Source organism: Panthera tigris, chromosome C1 (genome assembly GCF_018350195.1).
Source record: "Panthera tigris isolate Pti1 chromosome C1, P.tigris_Pti1_mat1.1, whole genome shotgun sequence".
In the NCBI taxonomy this organism is placed as follows: Eukaryota; Metazoa; Chordata; class Mammalia; order Carnivora; family Felidae; genus Panthera; species Panthera tigris.
Window position 1 is genome coordinate 54,697,440 of NC_056667.1, and position 25,372 is coordinate 54,722,811.

At 38.1% G+C, this 25,372-nt stretch overlaps 1 protein-coding gene across 1 annotated transcript in view; it reads left to right on the forward strand.

Moving 5' to 3' along the window:
• The window catches only part of SGIP1 (SH3GL interacting endocytic adaptor 1), a 200,121-nt gene that overhangs the window by 169,099 nt on the left and 5,650 nt on the right, over positions 1-25,372 (forward strand). The window contains 3 exon segments of the mRNA XM_042997502.1: positions 9,523-9,634; positions 18,134-18,289; positions 22,603-22,735. Coding sequence (XP_042853436.1) covers positions 9,523-9,634; positions 18,134-18,289; positions 22,603-22,735 — 401 coding nt within the window.

A 25,372-nucleotide genomic window follows, 5' to 3' on the forward strand; every position in this document is an offset into this window, starting at 1 on the left:
GGCACACGCAAGTAAGTTGATGCTATTTATCTCGGGATATGAGAAACCCAAGTAGCAACTGGGGAAACAACTTTTAGAAGCCTCTGGTTTTATCATCTATAAAATAGTGATAATAATCTGTGTTTTTTTCCCTTAAAAGTGTGAGGATTCATGTAAGGTAATACATGTAAAACATTTAGCGAAGTCCCTAGAACAAAAGTGTATGCTTAATTTAGCTCTCATGCCAGCATTATTATTTATTAGATTAGGCTAGAGCATTTATTAGGCTACCAAAAATTCTAAAATAGACAAAAACATACAAATATACCAAAAATACACAAAATAATTAATGTATAGAGTGCAGCATACACACAAACATATATACAACATACCTATAGTTCATATAATTTAAACCAACATACAAATATTTATTTGCATATACTTGCATATTTGTATATGTATATATGCATATGTACAATATACACATATTTATTTCATATAATTTAAACCAACTACTTTATGTAAAATTGTAACACTCAAAGATGTACAGAAGAAAAAACTAGAAAATTTTTTATGTAATAACTTTCTTTTGACTCCTTTTCTTACAAACCCATCCTAAATTTTTTTGAAAAAGTAACATAGCTTTGTTAATCATCACTTCAGCTAAGATTCACAAGGTCACAAGAGCACAAGTTACCTTCTCAAGTTAAGCTCTCTGGATACAATTCTTTCTACTGACTAGGAAGTTGTAATCTCTTTATCACCTCTGGTGTGTTACATGCATGCAGTGTTGAGGAGAGCCTGAAACAATGTATTATATATTGTGACTGCCAGGCAGATTTTTCCTTGTTGTTCATGGTAATGGCTATCATTTACTGAGCATTCATTATGTGCAGAAAACTCTTCACCAAAGTGTGATTATTGGCATCTTTGCAGTTATTGGATTTTGTAGGAAAGTGAAGACCAATATGACATGAAAGTTTTTATTTATAACATTAGTCCAAATTCTAACATCACTTTTCATAAATGAACACTAACATCTATAGCATGTACCCCTATTCACTACATAAATGCAGTCAATCAGTTTCTCCATAAATGTCTGATCTTACAAACAATAGACATCCAGTGCAAATACAGTGCACATTTGTTGAAAAGTGGGATTGCTGATCGTAGGATAAATACAGGATTCTATAAAGTCAATGAAAGCAATGGTGTAAAGATCTTTAGGTTATACTCAAAGTCATTGTCAGTTGAGGGTTTAGCAAAAATAAAACTATTAATAAGTAAAGAAGAAAAGAAAGCTTACATCATACGCACTTCAAAAAAAATCAAGATTGAGAGGCCCTTAGAAATTTTATAAAACTCTCAATTACCTCTGCAATAATAGCTCGCTTTATGATCGTGAATCAAAGCTGAATCTGAACCTAGATTGGTATGTAAATCTCTCATGCAATTTTATCAGAAAAGTGAACCGTTTTCTTGAAATACCAACACAAATAATTTTTGTTCATTTTAAGAACTCAGTAATTATTTGATTGTACTGTGTTAAGAGATTTTTTTCACAAATTTAGTCTATGACAGTTTGAGTCCCAATCAAGCCTTTTATCACTACACACTATGAAATTTTAGGAACCGCATAAATACATTCATTTTTAAGTGATTTTTTTCTGATACTGACTATCCTTAGATAACAAGGACATTCTATATCATCATATTAAATTATTGCAACATCTGTAGGAAGTATCATCTCCATTTCACAAAATGATGAAGCTGGATGTCAGAAAGGTTAAGGAATTTGCTCAAGGTCACACAGTAAAGTCAGGATTCAAATGTATTTCAATCTGATTCCAACATTCTTTGTCTTTATGACTACCACATTGAATATCATCTGTAAATTATCATAGAATTGAATATAATTGTCTTTTTATTAAATGATCATAGAATTAAATATAATTATCTTTTTATTAAAATGCTAACTAATATGAACCACTTAAAAAAAAAGCTAACCCAGCTCCCACTACTTTATAGAACTCTTGGAATTTCTTCTATCTTCATTTATGCATTCTGAGACTTTCTGTTCCTTCCATCTGTTGGTTCCATCTCCAGCATTCCTGCTCGTGGACATACATAAGGCTCATTTCCCTCCTGCCTACAGCAGGCCTGGAGGAATGAGCAGTTATTTGGGTTGCTAGACTGCAAGGGTAGAAGGGTCTTCAAACAAACAAGACCGCCCTCCCCTGCTATTGATGCTTCAAGTTGTGCCTTCAGAGCAACTGTTTCCTACCCCAGATGAACAGAAGGTAAAGCTTGTTGTTCTTCTGACGCCTGGGCTTTTACGAGTGTAAGCCCTCTCTACAGTCGGATGAGGTTGCTAGCACCGATATCAGTGTCCTGGTTTAATGGAGATTCAGCTGGAATAACTGACCTGCCCAAGGTCAGATATGAACTAAGCAGCACAGTCAGGACTGAATGCCACACCTTCTGACAGTCCTAGACTGTTCACTGTAACAACAAAGCAGCAGGACTGAAAATATAGGTTACTTGCTCTCTGAATTTGAGCTAGTTACTTAAGCTCCCAACTCTTCCTTGGCAAGAAAGGGTTGTTAAAGATAGCCCCTACCTGCTGAGGCAGTTGTGTGAATGAAAGGAGATAGTCCAAGTGAAGCATCACACGATTTTGGCACAAAGCGAGGACACAGTAAACAGTAGTTACTACCATTTATTGAGCACATAGAGACAAATGCTACAAACACCACTCAGGGAAGCACTACTTTGACATAAATTCATATTACATTTAAAACAACTGAAAATAAAGTCCTCTTCATGAGCAGGTTTTGATGTGAAAAAACTTCTTTCAATATTGCAAAATGAAAAACACTGTACACAAAATGAAGAAGAGGGTACAGAAAAGGGAGGTGAGCCCCTGCTCAGGTTTGCTTTGGGCATACCTTGAGTACATGCCTCACCTCCACGCCAACGACTGACTGGTGGCAGTGTGGGACCAGACAGCTGTCAACCCGGCACGCAAGCATTCATTTATTTGTAAAGTTTGCCTTCTTGTACTCAATTTCTATACCTGAGTAGTTTGCTTCCTCTTTTCCTCGCTTTTTTTTTGTATCTTTCTTAAAAATCTCTCTCTCTCCCCCTTCCTCCTTTCATATGTTTACATATACAGTCTATACTCCGCACTTACACTCATATTGCAATTGACTGTTCAGGAAATGCTTCCCCAAATTAATGACCTTTTAAAGATATCATATCGTTGTGAAGATTTAATTCTTTTTTAGCCTTAGGTTGTGTGTGTGTGTGTGTGTGTGATGTTGCTTGGTAATGAGAGTCATAGAAGACTGCCTTTGAGAAAATATTGCCACATACTGTGACCCTATGTGCCTTTTTCCAGTTCTCATAACTCCCCAAGTGTGCATGCCAATCGCTTTCCGAGACTCTAGAATTTCCATTTTGTCAGAAGTCCACAGCTAGTGGGACAGCTAGTGGGGACAACCACAGATTCGCCATCAAGTGCCTAACATAATTTTGTTCTGACTTCTGTGCTGTCAGAACAGAGTAGGTAAGAGTGTGGGATCCAGAGTCAGTCAATCCTAGGTTTGCATCTCTTTTGTTCATACTGCTTACTAACTGGGTAACTGTGGACAAGGCTACTGCGTGGCTCAGAATCTCAAAATTCTCATCTGTAAAACGAGGACAATAATGATGGTTGCCTTATGGGGATGTTATCAAAGTAAAGAGTTAATATAAGTAAAGCTCCTTGAATAGTTCTTGGTATGCAATAAGAAGTACAGATGTTTTCTTTGTTACTACGACTGGTTTTGTTCGAGTCAGGACCTAGAATCGAATTTTAGCTGTACTGATTTCTAGCAGGGTGACTTGAGCTAGTGAAACAGAGATAATTATATGGAACTTGTTCATCTCTTCAGTGTATGAAGAAAAAAAGCCATCTTAGTGTTTGATATTTTATTATGTTGAAAGATATACATAATAAATACTGTTTTACCTTGAATTCTTTAAAAATAATCATTAACAGTAACATAATAATCATAATATTAAACTGTTCTCTAACTTCATATAGTGCCTTTTATCTTTCACTTATGTCCATACTATAAGCTCCATGAAGGGAGGGTCATAACACTCAGCACTTAGCAGGGTGCTTAATTATTACAGGGATTCACATTGGAATGAATAAAAGAAAACATGCATTCAACCAGCTTTTATGTCCTAATGGTCCAAGCATCATATCAAGCAACTTTCACATATATAATAGCCACCTGTGTGATCTGCAAGAAAACTAAGTATGCATGCCCAGAATTCATTGTTCTTATGATAACAGAATCTTAGTGATAGAAGAAACCTACAATTACTAGTCTATCTCCATGCTCAGTGAAGAATACCATTTGTGATATCATCTTTCTCTGTTTTCTGCCTAAATAACTACTCACCTTCAAAGAACCAACTCTAATTCAACAACCTTGGAAAGTTCACCCAGACAAAATAACAACAACAAAAGCAACAATAACAACAATAGCATGTTTTTCAAGTGCACGCTATGCTAAGGGCTCCACAAATATTATTCCACTTGATGTTCACCATGAGCCTTCAACATAGATACTACTATTATCTGTTCTATTTTAAAGAGGAGAAACAGAGTTACAGATTAAATAGCTTGCCCCTAGTCATACAGATTGTAAGTGAAGCAGCCAGAATTCACACCCAAGTGTACATGACTCCAGAGCTGAAGTTTCCTCTTGTTAAATCACAGAACAGCTTCCCTGTACTGCTCACTTAGCAATTAATTTCACAGTGAAGTAATCTCATAGTACCATCACCTGAACTATTAAGCTCTCACTTGCATATGTTACTGTTATTCGATTTTCCAAATGTTTGTCTTATTTCCTGAAAGTTTCCGTATTTGCGTTCCCACCACTATTTTGCACGTAGTGGAGGGTCGGTAAATGTTTCACAGATCCGCTCAAACCTTCAATGAAGGTATACTGTTTTCAAAGAAGCTTATCTTTGTGTTAGAAAATTGTTCCTACAGTTAAAAAAAATTAAGTGCCTATAAACAACCTAAAATCACAGAATCCTAAAACAGAGACTCTTTGGTCTATTTTGCCTTCATTTTATGATTGAGAAAACCAAAAGTAAATTAACTTGCCCAAGACCACAAAGCTGTTAAGTTGTAGAACCATGGCCATGAACGCTGGTCCCTTGAGTCACGTCTGATTATATTATGTGAGATCTTTGAAAATAGTTTCTAGGCCTGTCTTAGTCCTCTTAAGCCATGAGGCTTAAATTTCTCACCATCTTAGACTCTCCTTGTTTTAGTCCAGTTTTCCAATAATCATGTTAACAGATACGGTCACAGTTACTGAAGGGGAACAGAAGCTTTTGTTCTTTATTAATAGCATTTTCATTGAGTATAAACTTTATGTGCAATAATCTGACATTGTTAGGAATAAAAAATTTATCTGCCTTATGTTTTGGTCATGCAGCTTGTGGTAATAAAACTTATATATCTTATGGAAATAATTAAAAAGGAAAAGAAGACCAATTTACACAAAGATGGATTTAGAATAACTGCTACCTAGAAATGGCCCAACATTTGGAGACCATAGAATAATACAAACTTGTCAAAAATGGTGTGAACAGATAGAAATAAGGAAAATTATGAAATAAATGGAAAAAGTAACAAAAAATGGCATTAATTGCAATGTATCAGAATGCGAAAAACCTAGAATTGTAAACTGTGGATCCTTTGAGGTAAAAGGGTTCTTTGTAAAGTTTTGATGTTTTCTTCTGTCCTTATAGATTAAATCCAAATAGGGGCTATAGTGCCCATAGGAAACATAGCTTGAATATAGGATTTCCGGAGGGAATGGGGGTAGGTGGGTCATGAAGGATAGGCATGGGTCAGGCTGCATGTCTTAGTATATTTTGACTGCTGTAACAAATTATCACAGACCAGGTGGCTTATAAACAATATATATTTATTTCTCAGCGTTCTGGAAGTTTATAAGTTCAAGATCAGGGTGTCAGTGGCTGGGTCCTCTAGAGAGCCCTCTTCCGGGTTGCAGATTTCCAGTCTCGCTGTGTCCTCATGTGGTGGAAGGGAGAAGCTAGCACTCTGGGGCCTCTTTTATAAGGGCATAAATCCCAATCACTAGTGCTCCGCCCTCATGACTGTAGCACCTGCCAAAGGCCCCACCTCCTAATACTATCACGTTGGGCATTAGATTTTCAACTTATGAATTTGGGGGGGGGGGGTGGCGGGATGCAAACATTCAGACCATAGTACCCCAGATGGCATTGTACACCATTATGCTGAAGAGCTTCGTCTTCAGCTTGTGGATAAGTGACCTGATTACCATCTGGTGAGCTTTAAAACTAGGCACTCAAACAAAAAGCAGTAAAGCCATCCTTTCTAGGGATCCATCTGTAACCCACCCACTGATGTAGTCCAGTCGGTGACCTGTTTAGAGCCCAGCCAGCAATAGACAATTGATGATCAACTCCATCCCCCAAATATTTTTTTCACATCGTCTTTCCACAAACCATAATTGTTTGATTAATTTTAACCTTGATATATAAGAATTCCACATTTGTTTTTGCTAATAGTTTTCTTCTCAGTTTCAGCCCAATATTCCAAAAGATCATTTTTAGCACCTTCAATGACTGTCATTATCCAAGACAACCTCTGTATTATCTTAAATTTTAATAATAATAAACATTGGTAATCATTCTTGAGGGCTTACTATGTACCAAGCACTGTGTTAAATGTTTTACCTCATTTTATCCTCTGATGGGCTTACAAAGTGGGTGTCATTATATTATCCCTGTCAAAGGTCATATAAATAACAAGTATGAGAAATAAGACTCAATCCCAAGTATGTCTATTGCCAAATCTCATGCTCTTAGGCACTATACTGTGTCATTTCTGAGCATCTCCCAGTTTTATCAGAGGCACTGAAGAGCCCAGACTAAGGAGAGAACTCTGGGATATTCCACTAGAGATTGCCTTTGCAACAGGTATAAAACCACTGATTCATGCTCACTGAATATTGTGACTCATCTACTAACCAGTTCACTTAGCAAGAGTATTATCCACCCAATTTTCACAATTTTATTCACAAGAATAGCATGGAAAACTATTAAATGCCTTGCAAAACTGAAAAACATTATGTCTACGACATTCCCTTTATCTGCTAACATCTGCATTGCTTGCCAATTTTATCGTTTTCTTTCTAAGAGGTCTCTTCACCTACATTTTTGCTTCTGTCCCTGAATTATCTGCCTCTCTATCACTAGAGCAATGGACACTCAAGCCCCATCATAGCCCCCCTATTTCTTTTTTTTTTTCCTAGTTCAAATACTTCAGAGGCCTCCCATCTTTTAGAGACAGTGTTCTTAACGTCTGTTTCAGGACTCCCAAGGACTATTTCAAATTATATAAATGCTGTATGTGGGTGCACTCTGCTTTGAGAAGCATCCATAGTTTTGTATTAAATTCTCAAAAAGTGATTATGATTTCAATGCCTATAAATCACCTATAAAATCAACAAATTTTCCTAAATAAACAAAGCTTTTCATGACCTAATTTCTATCTCTGCCCAAACCTCATTTCCTCCCTTGTCTCCCCTTTCAATACCCACTGCATTCACACCCACTCACATGCAAACAGTGCCATACTTCCTGTGGTTTCTCAAAATGCCATATGTTTGCTCAGTTCCACACATATGTATATGCTGGGACTTCTTCCTTCTCACCCTCGTGAGATCGTATTCACTGTCAAACTTCAGTTCCAACATCACTTTTCAATGAAACCCTCCCTGACCTTTCCACTTGCTTTGTACATTTACCTAGAGAATATATGTAAAACACATAGTAAGTATGCAACAAATAATGGTGATGGAGGTAATGCTGGTAGTGAATATTGTTGATGATAATATTAGCCCACTGAACTGTAACTCCTTGAGGGCAAAGATTATATGTAATTTGACTTTGAATCCCCAGAACCTACCATAGTGTCTTATACCTAGTAAATAGTAAGCACATGTTTGTTGATCGATTACCAAGTCCAAGATACTGAAAGCCAAGGGAAGATAGCACAAGAAGAGACTTGCATGAATGAGAATTGCCAGAGAAAACTTTGTTGAGGAGGAAGATACACAAAGGGTAGGGTTTTTTTTAACGTTTATTTATTTTTTAGAGACAGCATGAGAGGGGGTGGGGAGAGAGAGAGAGGGGGACAGAGGATCCAAAGTGGCCTCTGCACGGACAGCAGCCAGCCCGATGTGGAGCTTGAACTCAAGAACTGTGAGATCATGACCTGAGCTGAAGTCCGATGCTCAACCAGGCGCCCCAAAGGGTAGATTTTTTAATAGCCAGAGAAGATTACAGAAGTTACTGAAGGTAAAAGAAAAAAAAGCATAATATGTAATCTGCTTTAGGGTGGGGAAGAATAAATGTGTTTTGTTTGATAAGAAGGAGAAGCAATGATCGCCAACACAATTAAATACTTTGTCATTACGAAAACTTTACTGTTCAGTACCATGCCTAGACAGCAAACAGCGAAAACAACAATGTTAAATTTTGCTCCTTTCAGAAACCTCAAGTTCTATCAAAACCATAAAAGAAAATGCTTCCTTTAGGCAAACTATATGGTATAATGGGGGAAAACATGAGCTTTATAGGACAGCAAATCTAGGTTTGAATTTTAGTTTTGCCACTTAACTGTTACTTTGGGCAAGTCCCTTATCGCTTTGAGCTTTAGTTTTCTCTTCTATACAATGGAAATCATAATGGTTATCCTAAAGGGCTTTTGTGGGATTCTTGTAAGGTATCTAGCACAGCACATATAGCAGGTATATAGCAGCACATATAGCAGGTATATAGCAGGTCCTCAATAAACATGAGCAGCACTGTGACTGTTTATAGTGCAAATTGATGCATTTGTGTGTCTGTGTTAAGTCAAGGTGTACCTTATGGCATGTATGTTTTTGGACATGTAAACTTGAGCCTACTTGATCTGAAGTTAATTGGGCATTTCAAAACAGAAATAACCCAGGAAAAGACAATGTGTAACATGATACTCCATGGACGTTTGTCTCTTTAAAATAAAGAAACGCAATAAGTTTTGAGTGTGTGGGCATTTGTGTAGGGTAAATGCTCAAATAAGAAGCTAGTAAGTTTTCTTTAGTAACTAACCTGCTGTACAAACTGTCATTCAAATACTGCCTTACGCTTTATTTAAAACACTGAAAACCCCCTCTGACTTTATTTTCTGCTTGGATTTTTTTCTGTAGAAAAATACACAATTGAATTAATTTCAAGTGTGTTTGTTTGTAAACCAGCCAAATATTTCCTTTTAAATACTTGAGCTCTATGTTAAATATACACACATGGTTCTTAGCACATTATGTGTTTTCAGTAATAGATTTCATCCTTTTATCCTTTAATGGACTTTTAGTTCCACACATATTAATATGTCTCCTATGTCCATAATAAATGAAAGTTTTCCATTTCATGCAGGTTCTTCCAGGGGACCCAGCCCCCTGACCATGGGAGCCCAGGACACCCTCCCTGTTGCAGCAGCATTTACAGAAACAGTCAATGCCTACTTCAAAGGAGCAGATCCAAGCAAGTAAGCCTGGGGCTTGGTCCACTGGATTCTCCAAACTTTATCCCATTCAGTGGGGGACACCCTAGTTATAACTATTTCATTCCTTATCCTAAAACCAAGAAAAAAAATTGGTTAACAATAACAGCATACCTAGAATGGAGGAGAAAATTTAATTAGAAATATTAATTCATTGCTTTTTTAAAAACGTGCCAAAGGACCAAAAATCTATTATCTTACTATCCAGAAATCTCTGGTTCAGTTTTGAATGCAAGTTATAGACAATCCTAACCCAACCACGTAGACAGTGAAAACGCTTGTTATCTCACAAAAGTAAATGTCTAGATCATGTCTTTATTGTCTTAGTTTGTAATGGATCTGAATCATTCACATACAAGCTGAAACATGGTGCATTGGAATGAGAACCTGGAACAAAACACATGGCTGTGTTCATAACACAGAGATTAGTAAGAAGACAGGTTATATGTTATCTATACGAAGTAAGGAGAAATTGGCCAAAAAATTTATAATCACGGCAAAGTAAACTCTTGAGAAAAATGCACCACTCTACTCTGTAATTCCATGAGCCTGATTTCACTTATTTCAGTACATACTGAAGGTGGACTTGACCCGAATGCATATATAATATGATTAAATATTTTGCCTTTCTATAAGGAGTTCCATAGATAGAGTTCAGGAAGTTTACGGATTCCCTGAAAATTATACCATTTATCTTATGTGTGTGCATAGTGTGTTTGTTCATAGAGAGGATCTACAGCATCCATCAATTTCACAAAAAGGTTTATGATCCAAAAAAAAAAAAAAATTAAGAGTGATTATTAGTCTATACTGAAAACAAAAGACCAAAGTCAAACTGACTTTCAAGTGTATCACTAACACAATTCCAGGTCTGAATGTGATGGGTAAACAAAGGACAAATCTGAGTGAGGAAAGAATTGCTTTTTATTTTTTACTTATAAGGACCAGGACTTACAAAACCTTAGTATCCATGGAAATAAGAATTAGAAAAATAATAAATGTTAACACAGGACCCTAGACTATTTATGAAAAATTTTGAAACAGTGATAATTAACTATAATGAAAACTTGGATCTCCACATATATTTTAAGTGGGAATTTATATGAGTAATTGTGATTCCTCTTTACACTTCAGAAACACTAGTTTTTTTTAAGTCTAAATCTAAGAATATTATGCTGGGCAACATGATTAGTAACTCTACCTTAGGTGTTCTATCTAGCCAGCGGGATCTATCAACTTCCCTAAATGTTATGTCCTTTTCAACAACATTTAGATTTTCTTCTAGGCCCAGACTATTGTAGAAAAACAAACACTATGGACTCTGGTGTTTTAGTCCATTTGGGATGCTATAACAGAATACCATGGACTGAGCGGCTTCTGAACCACAGAAGCCTATTTCTCATAGTTCTTGGGGCTGGGAAGTCCCCAAGACTTCCCAAGATCAAGGCTCTAACAGACTCAGTATCTGACCAGAGCCAGCGGCGTCCTGGTTCATAATAACCTTAAATGGGGGTGGGGGAGGGAAGCTAGGGAGCTCTTCGGGGTCGCTTTTATAAAGGCACTGATCTCATTTATGAGGGCTCTACCCTCGTGACCTAATCGCCTCCCAACAAGCACCGTCATATTGGAGATCAGATTTCAGTATATACATTTTGGAAGAACACACATATTCAGCCTGTAGCACTCTGGTTTCCCCCATGTCTTCTCTCCATCTTCAAAGCAGGATGGTAATTTGCCACATCCACATATCAATAGGAATTAAAAACTACTCTTACAGAGTATGCATTTGAACTGTTAGAGCACTTTAGCACCATGTGCTTAAGTTGTATACATACTTCATATACACATACTTGTATTTCTGTAGACTCTTCTTTGAACAATTTGTATAACTTTCTGTAATACCAGTTCTAAGGATTATACTTATTATTGACTGACCTACCTATACCTTAGAAAGCTCAGGCTCATCAGACTTGAGAAAAGTGGGAAAAACACACCTTTAAAAGAATAAGAAAGAGTAAAAAGTAGTCAGGAGAGATATCTATACCAGCATGAAAAACACTGGGAATCACCCAAGAATGAATTCTCTTTTGTCTGCTTACTCATTGGCTTTCATTCATTAATGTATTCAGAGAGACCTAATTGGTGGTAGGAGAACTTCCATTTTTGCCCCCTAAAATCTGTTGTCAAAATATCACTCCTCTGCTCAAACCCCTCCTGTCTTGTTCAAAGCAAAACCCTAATGCTTTAGAATAGTCTATGAGGCTCTACATTATCTGTCCTTTGGGACCCTTCCCCCATTTCAGCTACCACCTCTTTGATCTTGTCTCCATCACTGGCGTTCTTATTCACTCCACTCTACCCACACTGGGTTTATGGCTGTTCTCTGCCATTTGGCCAACCTCATCTGCATCTAAGGGTCTCAGCATTTGTTGCCCTTTCAGCCTGGGTGAAATTTTCTCCAGCTACCTGGGTGATTGCCCCCACACCTCTTTCAGGATTCTTCAGCAGATTTATCAGAGCCCTTCTCTGTCCACCCTATGCAAATAGCAACATTTCTTCCTACTCACTGTCAGCTCTTTCTCCCAACCAACCTCACTTTCTTCCCCCCGTCCCCCATTGTCCTTCTCTCTAATTAACGTGCTGCATGTTTTCAGTGTCCACTGTCTGTCTCTTCCCCCACCAGAATGAGAACTGGGACTTTGAGCATTTTCTTCATTCTTATATCCTCAACACCTAAAGCAGGATCTGGCACAATTGTTGAATAAGTTGAGTTGAATGACTCCCCTAGTACTTACAGAATGGCTGCTATGTGCCTGCCATTGTACTAGACAGGGGTTATATTGGTGATGAAGACAGTTGATTTGGAAAATAAGACTTGTGCATACATATAATACAAAGTCCACTGTAGGAGAAGTGTAGTTATGGTGCAAGGGGGGGCTAAGAAGCTTTTAATAATCTTCCTTAAATCCTAAGGAGTGGTGTAGTAACCTACCAGTCACTTTGTAGGTCTGTGCCTATACCAGCTGGATTCTTCATCCTGTTTCAATTTGCCCAGCACGCTAGAGCACGTATGTGGGCAGGTGTGCACCTGTGATGCTGGTATCCATGACCTTGGCATTCCAGTGATGTGGCGCTTGAGCCAAAGCAATATTAGTGTTTTTCTTATGTCCTTCCAAATTAACTGAGTCTTTGACTCTTAAACAATTGCATATACTGAGTCTGTTTTCAATTATATTGCCATAAGTAGTTGCTGTATATATTGCATTATTGATAGATGGGAGATTCAATAATTTCATTGAAATTATGAGATCCGAAATTTATGAACAGATCATGAAGTGACATCCTTCTAAATTTAATTTCAGCTCCAGGCAGTGAATCATTTTAATTGCTGCTCCTTTGTTATTCACTTTCAAAGAAACAACCCAAGTTCAAAACTTCTATCCTGGGGTGAGCAGGGGAGGAGGAGGAGGAAGTCAAACACAGCACCACATAGAGAAGTGATACAGAAAAGGCATGTGGACTTGCTTTTGCCTGTGGTTCCTTCTCATCCTGGACCCAAAGCCTTCCCCATTTGCTTTCAGACCATATATTGGAAACAGAAAACTACCACTTTAATTATTATATAGTATGATATATGATCCATTTGAGTATAGTTATACTCTTTCTTGGAGTATTCAGAACACCTGTAATAGGCATTTTGATACCCGGGTCTTTCTCGGTTGCTCATAGGCAGAGAACTCCTTGACTTCTGCTGTTGGCTGGGGAAATACATCTCCCATTATCCACTCCTATTTGAACAACCCAGGCACAAGGGGTTAAGTCTTTATTCCCCTGGAAATAAACATGTTTCTGTGTTATGTGCTCTCCTTCTCTTATCATCATATTTCAATTATTTATCTAAGTATCTGCCTCCCCACTTAAACTGGAAGTTTGGGTGAAGACCACGTCTGTCCTGTTTCTCCCTGCCCATTCTAGGGCACTACATAATAGCTGGTACACTGCATAGACACTCTCTATATAATGGATAATGTTAAGTGTATGAATTTATTTTAACATTTTATTGAGTTCCTACTCTGCACTAGATTCTGTGTAATTTGCCCCCCAAGACATAGCACTCGCTTTATAATCATGGGTAAGATATGTGCAAAAAAAGCTACAAAACTGTTTTAAAAAAAATACGTACATCTATCCAAGGAACCTATACAGGAAAAACTAAGGAAGGCCGAATAAACAAACTATTAAGGAAGGCTTCAGAAAGGTCTGCCTTTGAACCGAGTCTTGAAACATGGAAAGGAGTTTGCCTAGTACCCAAACCAATGAAAGGGCGGACAGCTGCACATGCACAGAGGAGACTGTGGGCTTGGTTATCAAAGCAGTGCATGAAAGTCATGTTTATGTGAGCCTTGTACTTCTTATGACCTCACATATGTCAAACTCACACACTTCCTAACCAAAATTGGCCAGCATTTCTGTTGGATAGCTAACATGGTACTGCCTGTGGCAATAGGGAGAACCCAGTTTAGAAGTCACTTAGCCAGGTGACCTTGAAATTTTGCCATTCTTGACAAATGTTTCATTTGTGGGGATTCTCATGATTTCGAATTTTGTTCATAACATGAGTTTGTTAATATTTCCATATTGCCGTATTTTTGATTTCCATAATTCAAGCTCACGTGCAATGTCGCCACATTGCATACTGGTAAGAACAGTCGTTAAAGTTAAACAAATATTTTCCTTTAGTGAGTATGAGTTGAAAATATTCATTTTGTGTAGAAAATTTCAGATCTGGAAATAGATACTGGATGAATTAATAAGTCAGTAAAGTTCTGAATGGATGAATCACTAAATCAGCAAATAAATTATAAATCTGTGACAGTTGACATGCAGTACAGAAATGTAATATACATGAAGAAGCTTGGTGCTTCTTTTTTTTTAAATTTTTTTTAATGTTTATTTATTTTTGACAGAGAGAGAAAGACAGAGCATGAGTGGGGAAGGGTCAGAGAGAGAGGGAGACACAGAATCCCAAGCAGGCTCCAGGCTCCGAGCTGTCAGCACAGAACCCAACACTGGGCTCAAGCTCAGGAACTGCGAGATGATGACAAGAGCCAAAGTCGGAGTCTCAACCGACTGAGCCACCCAGGCGCCCCTTGAAGCTTGGTGCTTCTTACATTGGTTTATATTCACTACTTCTTTCATCAGCCGTGCAACACCATGAGCCCTTTGAAGATGGGGCTGTTTTGCTGATTTTTAAATGGCCTCCCCACTCAAAACAAACAAACAAACAAACATTACATGATTAGGAGTCAATAAATGTTTATTGACTAAATAATGCCACTGCCTCCCCTCACTGACTGGCTTTCAAAAGAGAAACTTTATCCCTCACCAAGACACCACTTACACCTCATTTTGAGCAACCTGGAAAAGTCACTGAGCAGATCCCTTACCAATTGAAAAACATTTCAGCCATTGCTGCTGACAACAATGTACTGAGGGACGGTAGGTACTGAACTCTGATTTAACAAATGCTCTAATTATTGTTTTCTTCTGAAGTTGTGAAATAGTATTCTGCACATCCACATGTTGAAAAGCATTGAGAATAGACTCAGCTTAAGGGGAAGTCTGGGCTCAGCCCCAGTAATTAATGCAAGGTTTATGTAGCTGAAATGCAGAAAAGGAAGACAGCAGAACTGGCATCCAAAGTGGGGAATCGATAGTACTCTCCAGAAGAGATGGATGTGCAAACTGCCAGAAACCAAAATTTTCATCCAGAGCAATGCAGAGTTATGGATGACTATATCTGAATGAGGGGAGAGAAGGGGAACATGGCTACCTTAGGAAGCTTTCCTGCCCTCCACCTTTGACCTCAACCTGGCCTTATACATAAGAGTCTGTAGCAATTCTTCCCATAAGCTATTTTATGCACCAAAGGCCATCTCCCCTGAGACACATGTGTCTCAACAATCACAATTTCACAGCATACAAAATGACTACGGGGCAAATGGCGCTCCCTGTGCTCAGATGTTGAGCTGAGTTTCCATCTATTAATCTCAATTTCCCTAGAAAGTACAGTCCTGAACTTAAAGTTATAGAACTAGTACAAGGGTAAGTTATCCAGATGTAAAGGGAAGTCGTAAAGAAGTTCACTCATTTTAAATATTTATTGTTTCCTAAAGAAGAATAATCCTTTTGAGGTTTCTGCTTCTGGCCAAAGTGTCGTAACAGGGACTGATTTATCTCTTTACCTGAAAATGCCTTGAAAGTGGACAAAACATGTGAACAATGATTTGCCAGACCCTGGATCTGGGGTAAAGGACAGTGACCCCTGAGAGGTGAGGTGTACCATATGAATGCCTAGCTTTCTTCCTTAAGTGTTTTCAGACATGATACGGGGAAGCCCAGCACATTCCCAGCTGTTTACGAGGAGGTGTCTCACCGAGGCATACTCCACAGCAAACTGACTTGGGGGTGGCAGAGGAAGCTAATGGCCACGTGGTGGGTACTGCAGGTCACCATGCACTGCAGAAGCTGGCTGTGGAGAAGGAAGGTGTGCATGTGACAGGAGACTGGAGCCAGAGAACCCACCTACATTGCAGGATCTGGGCACTGGGGCAGCCCAGACACATGCACTACAGGGGCCAGATGCTGGGGAAGCTGCCTGTACCACCAGGCACTATCAAAGCCACATGGGCTACAGTACCCACACACTGGGGATGCCACATGCTCTGCAGAGGTCCCACACACAAGCTTCCGGCACCGCAAGAGCCTGGCACCAGGTATGCCCTAAGTACTGTGGAAGCCAGCCTAGCAAGTACCCGGGAACGGGGAAGGAAAGATCTCTTTTTCCTGCAATGTCTTTTTAGCGCCCTCTACTGACAAAATTTAACATAGTGCCTGATGGCAAAGAAAAAGTATATACAAAGGGCTCAATAATTTTCTCAGGGCAGGCAATAAAGGGTGAATTGGAACTACATTGATTTTATATAGAAATTGACACCATGATTTTCAATTTCATATTGAAGTGCAAAGGGACTACAGAAGCGAAACAATTTTGAAAAAGAAGTTGGTGGATTAATGCTACTTGATTTCAGTGTGATCCAGTGATTCTCCTCCTACATTTATTTGCCAAGAGATATGAGAGCATATGTCCATACAAAGACTTGTACAAACATATTCACCACAGCTTTATTTGTAATACTTAAAAACTGGAAAGAGTCCAAATGTTTTTCAACAAATTAATGGATTAAAAAACAAAACCCCTGTGGGCTAGCCATATGCTACACAGCAATAAAAAGTCATGAACTATTGATGCATACACTACATAGATGAATCTCTAATTACAGAGTGGAAGAAGCCAGATGAAAAAATTACATACTTTATGATTCTGTTTACATGAAATTCTAGAATGTGCAAACTAATAGCAGTGTCAGAAAGCTATATTAGCAATTGCTTAGGGATAAGGAGAAAAGCAGCAGAGAGGGATCACAGAAATGTGTGAGGCAACTCTTAGGGGTACTGGGTATTTTCCTTAACTTGATTGCATGAGGGCTTCACAGGTATAAAATATATAAAAAATTATGGAAGTTTACACTATAAACGAGTGCCATTTATTATATGTCAATTGTGCCCCAACAAAGCACTTTAAAAAAAAAACAGTTATTCTTCCTTTCAAATTATTATCTTATTGTGCTAACTTGTATGACTGATTTTTACAGTTTCAACCGAATAGACATGGGATAAATATACAGTTAAATGAGGGGCGCCTGGGTGGCTCAGTCGGTTGAGCGGCCGACTTCAGCTCAGGTCATGATCTCACGGTCCGTGAGTTCAAGCCCCGCGTCGGGCTCTGTGCTGACCGCTCAGAGCCTGGAGCCTGTTTCAGATTCTGTGTCTCCCTCTCTCTCTGCCCCTCCCCCGTTCATGCTCTGTCTCTCTCTGTCTCAAAAATAAATAAACGTTAAAAAAAAATTAAAAAAAAAAATATACAGTTAAATGGAAGCAGGGAGTTTACCTCTTCAGTACAGAAAAGAACATATTCAAGACATCAATCATGTTACTGAGAACTAAAATAAGACCCAGTCAATAGTGTGATAATGTTGTGCGTTTGATTTTATTATCTTCAAATATGTTGCCAAAGATTCAGAAATCAGAGACCAAAATAACCACCAAAATAGGTGATTCTATTGTGAGGTGAACAGATAGACATTTCTACAGAAAGAGAAAAGCTGCATTTTTCTTACAGTTCAAAAGCACATTCAACAGATGGCGACTTTTTTGGATAAGTGTTAACACAAACCTTGCATTCTCAGGTCTTGGAAATGATTTAGTAGTTGACAGCGGAATTGTTTAAGAGCTTACCTTGTGTCTCTCCTGCTATTGTACTATTGTTACATAAATCATTTCTTTTTCCCAACTGTTTTGATTCACAGCTTATTGACCTGGGCTTCCTCTCTCTCTTTCCTCTCATGTGTTTTGATATGCCAGATGTATCGTGAAGATTACTGGAGAGATGGTGTTGTCTTTTCCTGCCGGCATCACCAGACATTTTGCCAACAATCCATCGCCAGCTGCTCTGACTTTTCGGGTGATAAATTTCAGCAGGTTAGAACACGTCCTGCCAAATCCCCAACTTCTCTGCTGGTAAATATATTTTGCACAAATTTTTTAGAGATGTGTGTCGCTTAGCACTGGATACTTAGATGAAGGATATACCTTAGCAAGAAAATAGCATGGTAGAGAAATTGCCGCTACTCAGATATGTTTGTAGATTCAACCCAGAAGTTTGCTACCTGTCAAAATCTTTTGTGTATAATCATGTGTAGATGCTTATATGTATTCTAACGGCCAACCATCTCAAGGGGCTGAAGAGACAATTAGAGTAATAAAATCTGTATCAGTGACAGTTTGTTTATTCATTGCCTGTTTACTTGCCATCAGTAAACAATGGATGAGGAGAGTGGGGAAATAAGCCCAATAAAAGGAATAAAATCCATTTGTTGTCTTAGCATCTTTTAAAGTCAAATGATATTTGAACTGTGAGCTCGTCTTCACATGAGCTTGAAGTCTTTTTCGTGAAATACATAATTTCGCAGTAATGGTAATTGTTTTAATGGAACGGTACATGTATTCAAAGAAGCTAATGTGAATTTGTTTGTATAAATATACTATTCACATTTTCTAACTGTTAAATCTGAACGTGGACCTATCATACCTACATGCATGTGGGTTCACACAAACATACACGTGTATGGAGCTATTAAAAATGATCAACTATAATAGTTAATTACTGGCAATGAATGAGACAAAAAACTGTCATTCTTGACAGCTTCTTATCATTAAGTCCTGATATTTTACTCAAAAATGTCTCTCTAAAGTGGCCATTTTTTTCTCTTTACTGTGACCTCCCTGTCCAAGTGACCACTGTCATTTTCCTGGACCACTGAAAATGCTTTCCTTCTTCTCTTCCTGCATCCAAGCTTGCCCCATTACTGCATTTTTTACACAACAGCTGAGTCACTTTCTGTGAGGTGAATCAGGCCATCCTCACGTATAATCCTCAAGTGGCTTTGCATTGCATCTGTACCTGAATGCAAACTTGTTACCACTGCCTTTGAGACCTAGAGTCATCTACCCTTGCCTGCCTCTCTGTTATCATTTCCCACCGTCCTGCCTCAGAATCCTGGTAGCTCCAGCCAGGCTTGCCAGGCTTAAGAACAGGCTGGGATTTGTGTGCTTGTTTCCTCCGCCTCCGATACTATTTCTGTCCCTCTTCACCTGACCCTGACTCACTCTTCAGATTTCAGCTCTGCCTTGTCTCCCTGGACCATTCCACTCCTCTTCCACCCCCAACCCCCATTCTTAAACCAAATATGCCCTCTTGTTATTCCCTCTCAAGGTATCCTTTTCTTTCCCTTGTTGCTCTTGCTAGAATTAATAATTATATATCTGTTTGTGTTTCTTCATTCATCCATCTCCCCCACTAGACTGTAAAATCCATGAGAGAACGGAACACATCTCTTAGTTCACCACCACATCGTCAGTACCTTCCACTACACCTGGCATCTAGTAAGGACTTAACTAACATTTGTTCAATGAATGAACAACTCAACTATCATTTAAAGAATTTAGTCAAGCTGGGTATTTATGTAGAAATAGCTAAAGGTTGTCGGTATTTGGAATTTAAGGACCAACATCATTGCTTTCTTCACTGAGACTTGTTCACTCAGTGGTGACAAAACAGTCACAGATCTGTCAGGTGACTACCAAGATCACCTCCTCCTCTTTGGTCCTTGTGATGGTTTAACTGGCAAACTTGATTCCAGGTTTACAAGTATGGAAATATATGGTCACGCATTAAATGAAAAATAAACGTAAAGCAATCAAGACTGGAAATCAGAAGCTTGTTATTTCACTCTCCCTCTCTGTTTTTGACATTCACATTGAGCCAGTTAATTTTATTTGTCAAGGTTCCTCCGTCTGAAATTAGGAGTTAGGTGCCATCATCTCACTGGTTTGTTTGTTAATAAGACGAGCGTGGGTGTTAGTTTTTGTTGCATTTTTAGGCCATTATGTGGCCAGGTTTTTAATCATATATGCAAGAGTTTTATACTTATATTAATATATAAGTCCTAGGAATTGAATTAAATAACACCCTGAGTATGTTTTTGCCTGACACAATATTATGTAGACCCTTACCTTACTATTATTATCTGCTAAAACAAGAATAAAAAATACTCATTTGGACCTTATAAATTCTAAATATTTGATTATTGTGTCAGGGCTGTGATTGGTAACTCATGGCCATGTAGCTTATGTGGGTTTGTTATGCGGGACTGCTCTAACATCACTACTACCAGCCCTAGTTTTTAAAAGGCAGCATAAGCGAGTATTTTTCTCGATCACAGTACAAGCCTTTTAACATCTATTGCCTTAGACCAGCCAATTCTCTCATTTATGTGTTCTGAAAGACTTCATTTAGGTTCGCAGCTCAGCACCTGAACACCTTTGGGTTTGCGACCCCTTGACAGGGACCAAATTGAAGTTTACTTCTACTTTCCCATTATGAAAGGGGTTTGCTTGTAAAGAATATTCGGGAACAATCGTGAAGCCAATCATGAGACTAAAGAATTCTCAAGACTTCTTGAGCATTCAAGAATCGCCTCTCCAAGTAACTGGCATCTCTATCTGATTGACAAAGCTTTCTTGAATATTTATTAAAGCAAGTTCTCTGAGGAATTATCATAGATATATGACTTAGCTTAATTTGTTATTAAACTTAGAAAATACATTTCTGTAAAAAATAGTGTCATTGAAATTTTCCCAACTATTCAGATCTGCTTAGTACAAATTAATGACATGTTACTGGATATTCATTCTGTGCCTCTATTTTGGTACAGTGGGAAAGTATGACCTACAGTATACTGACCTGGGCTGGCATCCTGACTGTTCTTATTAGCTGTTACCCATAAGCAAATCACTTAATTTCACTGACTCTCTATCACTCTTATCTCCAGCCTCTGGGTAACTTGGATGCTCTTAGGTAATACAAGTTTAGACAGCCTTCAGTATCCTCAGCTCAGCTTACCCAGGGGCAATGTCTCAGGGGCCGGGAATCTTTTCCATCCACATCCTACATGCCCACAGTTGTAGAGCTTTGTTTTTGTTTTGTCCTCAACAACCTATACCAGGGCCCAGCAGAATTCACATGGGTCATGCTGAGACTGAGCCCCCCACAGCCACTCCCTCCTAACAGATCAGTAGCAGTTTTAAAGCCCTGATGTTTTTTTGACTCATTCTCTTAATTTGTTTGACTTTTGGAGGCTGGATCATACCAACTTACTTCTGGCCTGCCTTCATCACTTTATTACTGTCATCCTTCTGTCTTCTTAACCTCTAATTTCCATTCAGTAAGTGAGTTGTATGTCAGGTTACTGAATTACTTGGGCCCTCAGTTTCCTTATTATGTGAAAGTGAACAGAGGCTGCTCACACTCTTGACTGATTCCATTTGTCATTGAGACAAGCATTTTCAAGATACATTGGGTGACTGACGTATGGAGAGACACCTGAGCAAAGCTAACAAATCTTTAAGAACACGAAATTCCTGGGGCACCTGGGTGGCTCAGTCAGTTGGGCAACTGACTTTGGCTCAGGTCATGATCTCACAGCTTGTGAGTTCGGGCCCCGTGTCAGGCTCTGTGCTGACAACTCGGAGCCTGGAGCCTGCTTCGGATTCTGTGTCTCCCTCTCTCTCTGCCCCACCCTTTCTTGCTCTCTGTCTCTCAAAACTGAATAAACATTAAAAAAAAAAAAAAAAAGAATACCAAATTCCTGAATTCATCACGACTACATTTCTTTATTGTAACTACCATGATTATTATCATTTAAATTCCAAGACCATCTTGTAAGTGCAGTGACTATTTTCTGATCTGGATGCTCTCAGATAAAATACCATGGTAGTTTTAGGATCACATTTTTCTCCTCAGTTGGAGATAAAGACTGTGTTTACATTTGGCCAAATATTTAACTCAGTAATTTCTGAGAAACTACTGTTCACGTCAATTAAAAAAAAAAATCAATGTACCCAGCTCCTTGATTGCATTAACTGACTAATTCAGAGGAAACTGTGGTCATGTAGAAAGAGCTATTAAGTTTGGGTTAATAAATAATTCACTCTTTAAAGCAACCAGTTATCATCAGGATTGGTTGATATTATTGGGCACTCACTGAAATTCGTAGCAATACAATCATACTTCCTTATGTGTATTAATCTCTTAACATAATACCATTCAGAACTGCAGTTGTACTAAAGCTATAGTACTGTTAGTAATATGATCTCTATAGATTGCCATAGATGGATATAGAAATCAGATGACACTTTGCTAAGATGCTTCTTTGAGTGGATAATATTTGTCACAAGATGCGACTCAACAATTTTTTTTCCCAACTGAATAGCGATAACACTCAAAATGATGCCAACACCAAGGAATTCTGGGTAAACATGCCAAATTTGATGACTCACTTAAAGAAAGTGTCGGAACAAAAACCCCAGGCTACGTATTATAACGTGGACATGCTCAAGTATCAGGTAAGCCTATTCATACAGTCAGGGTGTCTCTTCCACATTATAATTGTGTATTCTAATATGCCTAACATTAAATAAAAGAAAATAAAATAACATTCCTTTTAATCTAACTTAAAAGCTATAATTTATAAGAAAATAGAAGCTTAAAAGGCTACTTGGAGATTATAAAAATGAAGTTGCAAGAAATTTCAATAATTGAGATTGAATCCTATGAATTTTAAAGCCTGAGGGATTTTTCTTTTAAGTCTCCATCCTATTTGTCATTAAGTGAACCTAGAAAGCAGACAGAACTCACCTACTGCAACATGAGGTGGGTGTAAAGTATTAAAGTGTAGGCAAGAAACTGAATTCTGGAATTAAGTCAGCTTCCTACTGGCCACTGACTTTAGACACTTAATCTCCCTGAACCCCTGTTTCCTCATCTGCAAATAAGGATAATAGTGATTCCTACCTAGATGTTTTTTTTAAATTAATTAATTAATTAATTTATTTATTTATTTATTTATTTATTTTTATTTACATCTAAGTTAGCTAAAATATGGTGCAATAATGATTTCAAGAGGAGGATTTAGTGATTCATCACTTACACTTAACACCCAGTGCTCATCCCAACAAGTGTCGTCCTTAATGCCCCTTACCCATTTAGCCCATCCCCCCCACCCAAAACCCCTCCAGCAAACCTCAGTTTGTTTTCTGTATTTAAGAGTCTCTTATGGTTAATCTCCCTTCCTGTTTTTATATTATTTTTCCTTCCCTTCCCTTATGTTCCTCTGTTTCGTATCTTAAATTCCACATATGAATGAAGTCATATGATATTTGTCTTTCTCTGACTGACTAATTTCACTTAGCATAATACCCTCTAGTTCCATCCACGTTGTTGCAAATGGTAAGATTTCATTCTTTTTGATCACCAAGTAGTATTCCATTTTATGTATGTATATATATATATATATATATATATATATACACACACACATATATATGTGTGTATATATATATATATATATATATATACACCACATCTTCTTTACCCATTCATCCATCAATGGACATTTGGGCTCTTTCCATAATTTGGCTCTTGTCGATAGCGCTATTATAAACACTGGATGCATGTGCCCCTTTGAAACAGCACTCATATCTTTTGGGTAATACCTAGTAGTGCAATTGCTGGGTCATAGGGTAGTTCTATTTTTAATTTTTTGAGGAACCTCCATACTGTTTTCCAGAGTGGCTGTACCAGTTTGCATTCCCACCAGCAATGCGAAAGGGTTCCTCTTTCTCTGCATCCTTGCCAACATCTGTTGTTGCCTGAGTTGTTACTTTTAGTCATTTTGACAGGTGTGAGGGGGTATCTCATTGTGGTTTTGATTTGTATTTCCCTGATGAGTGATGTTGAGCATCTTTTCATGTGTCTGTTAGTCATCTGGATGTCTTCTTTGGAAAAGTGTCTATTCATGTCTTTTGCCTATTTCTTCACTGGATTATTTGTTTTTTGGGTGTTGAGTTTGGTAAGTTCTTTAAAGATTTTGGATACTAACCCTTTATCTGATATGTCATTTGCAAATATCTTCTTCCATTCTCTCGGTTGCCTTTTAGTTTTGCTGATTGTTTCCTTTGCTGTGCAGAAGCTTTTTATTTTGATGAGGTTCCAGTCTGAGGACTGTCTTTATTCCATTGGATATTCGTTCCTGATTTGTCAAAGATTAGTTGGTCATACGTTTGTGGGTCCATTTCTGGGTTCTCTATTCTGATCCATTGATCTGAGTGTCTGTTTTTTGTGCCAGTACCATACTGTCTTGATGATTACAGCTTTGTAATACAGCTTGAGGTCCAGAACTGTGATGCTTCCAGCTTTGGTTTTCTTTTTCAGGATTGTTTTGGCTGTTTGGGGTCTTTTCTGGTGCCATACAAATTTTAGGGTTGTTTTTTCTGTGAAGAATGCTAGTGTTATTTTGATAGGAATTGCACTGAATATGTAGATTGCTTTGGGTGGTGTAGACATTTTAACAATATTTGTTCTTCCAGTCCATGAGCATGGAATGTTTTTCTACTTTTTTTGTGCATCTTCTTCATTTTCTTTCATAAGCTTTCTATAGTTTTCAGTGTATAGATTTTTCACCTCTTTGGTTAGGTGTATTCCTAGGTATTTTATGGTTTTTGGTGCAATTGTAAATTGATTTCTTTCTGCTGCTTCATTACTGGCATATAGAAATGCAGTTTCTGTATGTTGATTTTATATTCTGTGACTTTGCTGAATTCATGGATCAGTTCTAGCAGGCTATTCATGGAGTCTTTGAGTTTTCCACATAGAGTATCATGTCATCTGTGAAGAGTGAGAGTTTGACTTCCTCCTTGCTGATTTGGATGCCTTTTATTTCTTTGTGTTGTCTGATTTCTGAGGACTTCCAACACTATGCTGAATAACAGTCTTACCTAGATGTTTTATAGGTTGTTTTGAGGGATTAATAGCCTAATATATTTCAAAGTATTTGTAAAATATAAGTAGCCCTAGGCCTGCCGTTTTGTTTTAAAGTGAGCTCTGAGGAATCCCATTTGTTGTTTAGTTGTGGTCATACTGTTTTCCAACCATCCAAGGTATTGGGTGGGAATCACAGCAAGCATGTTGTGGGATTGCCTTAA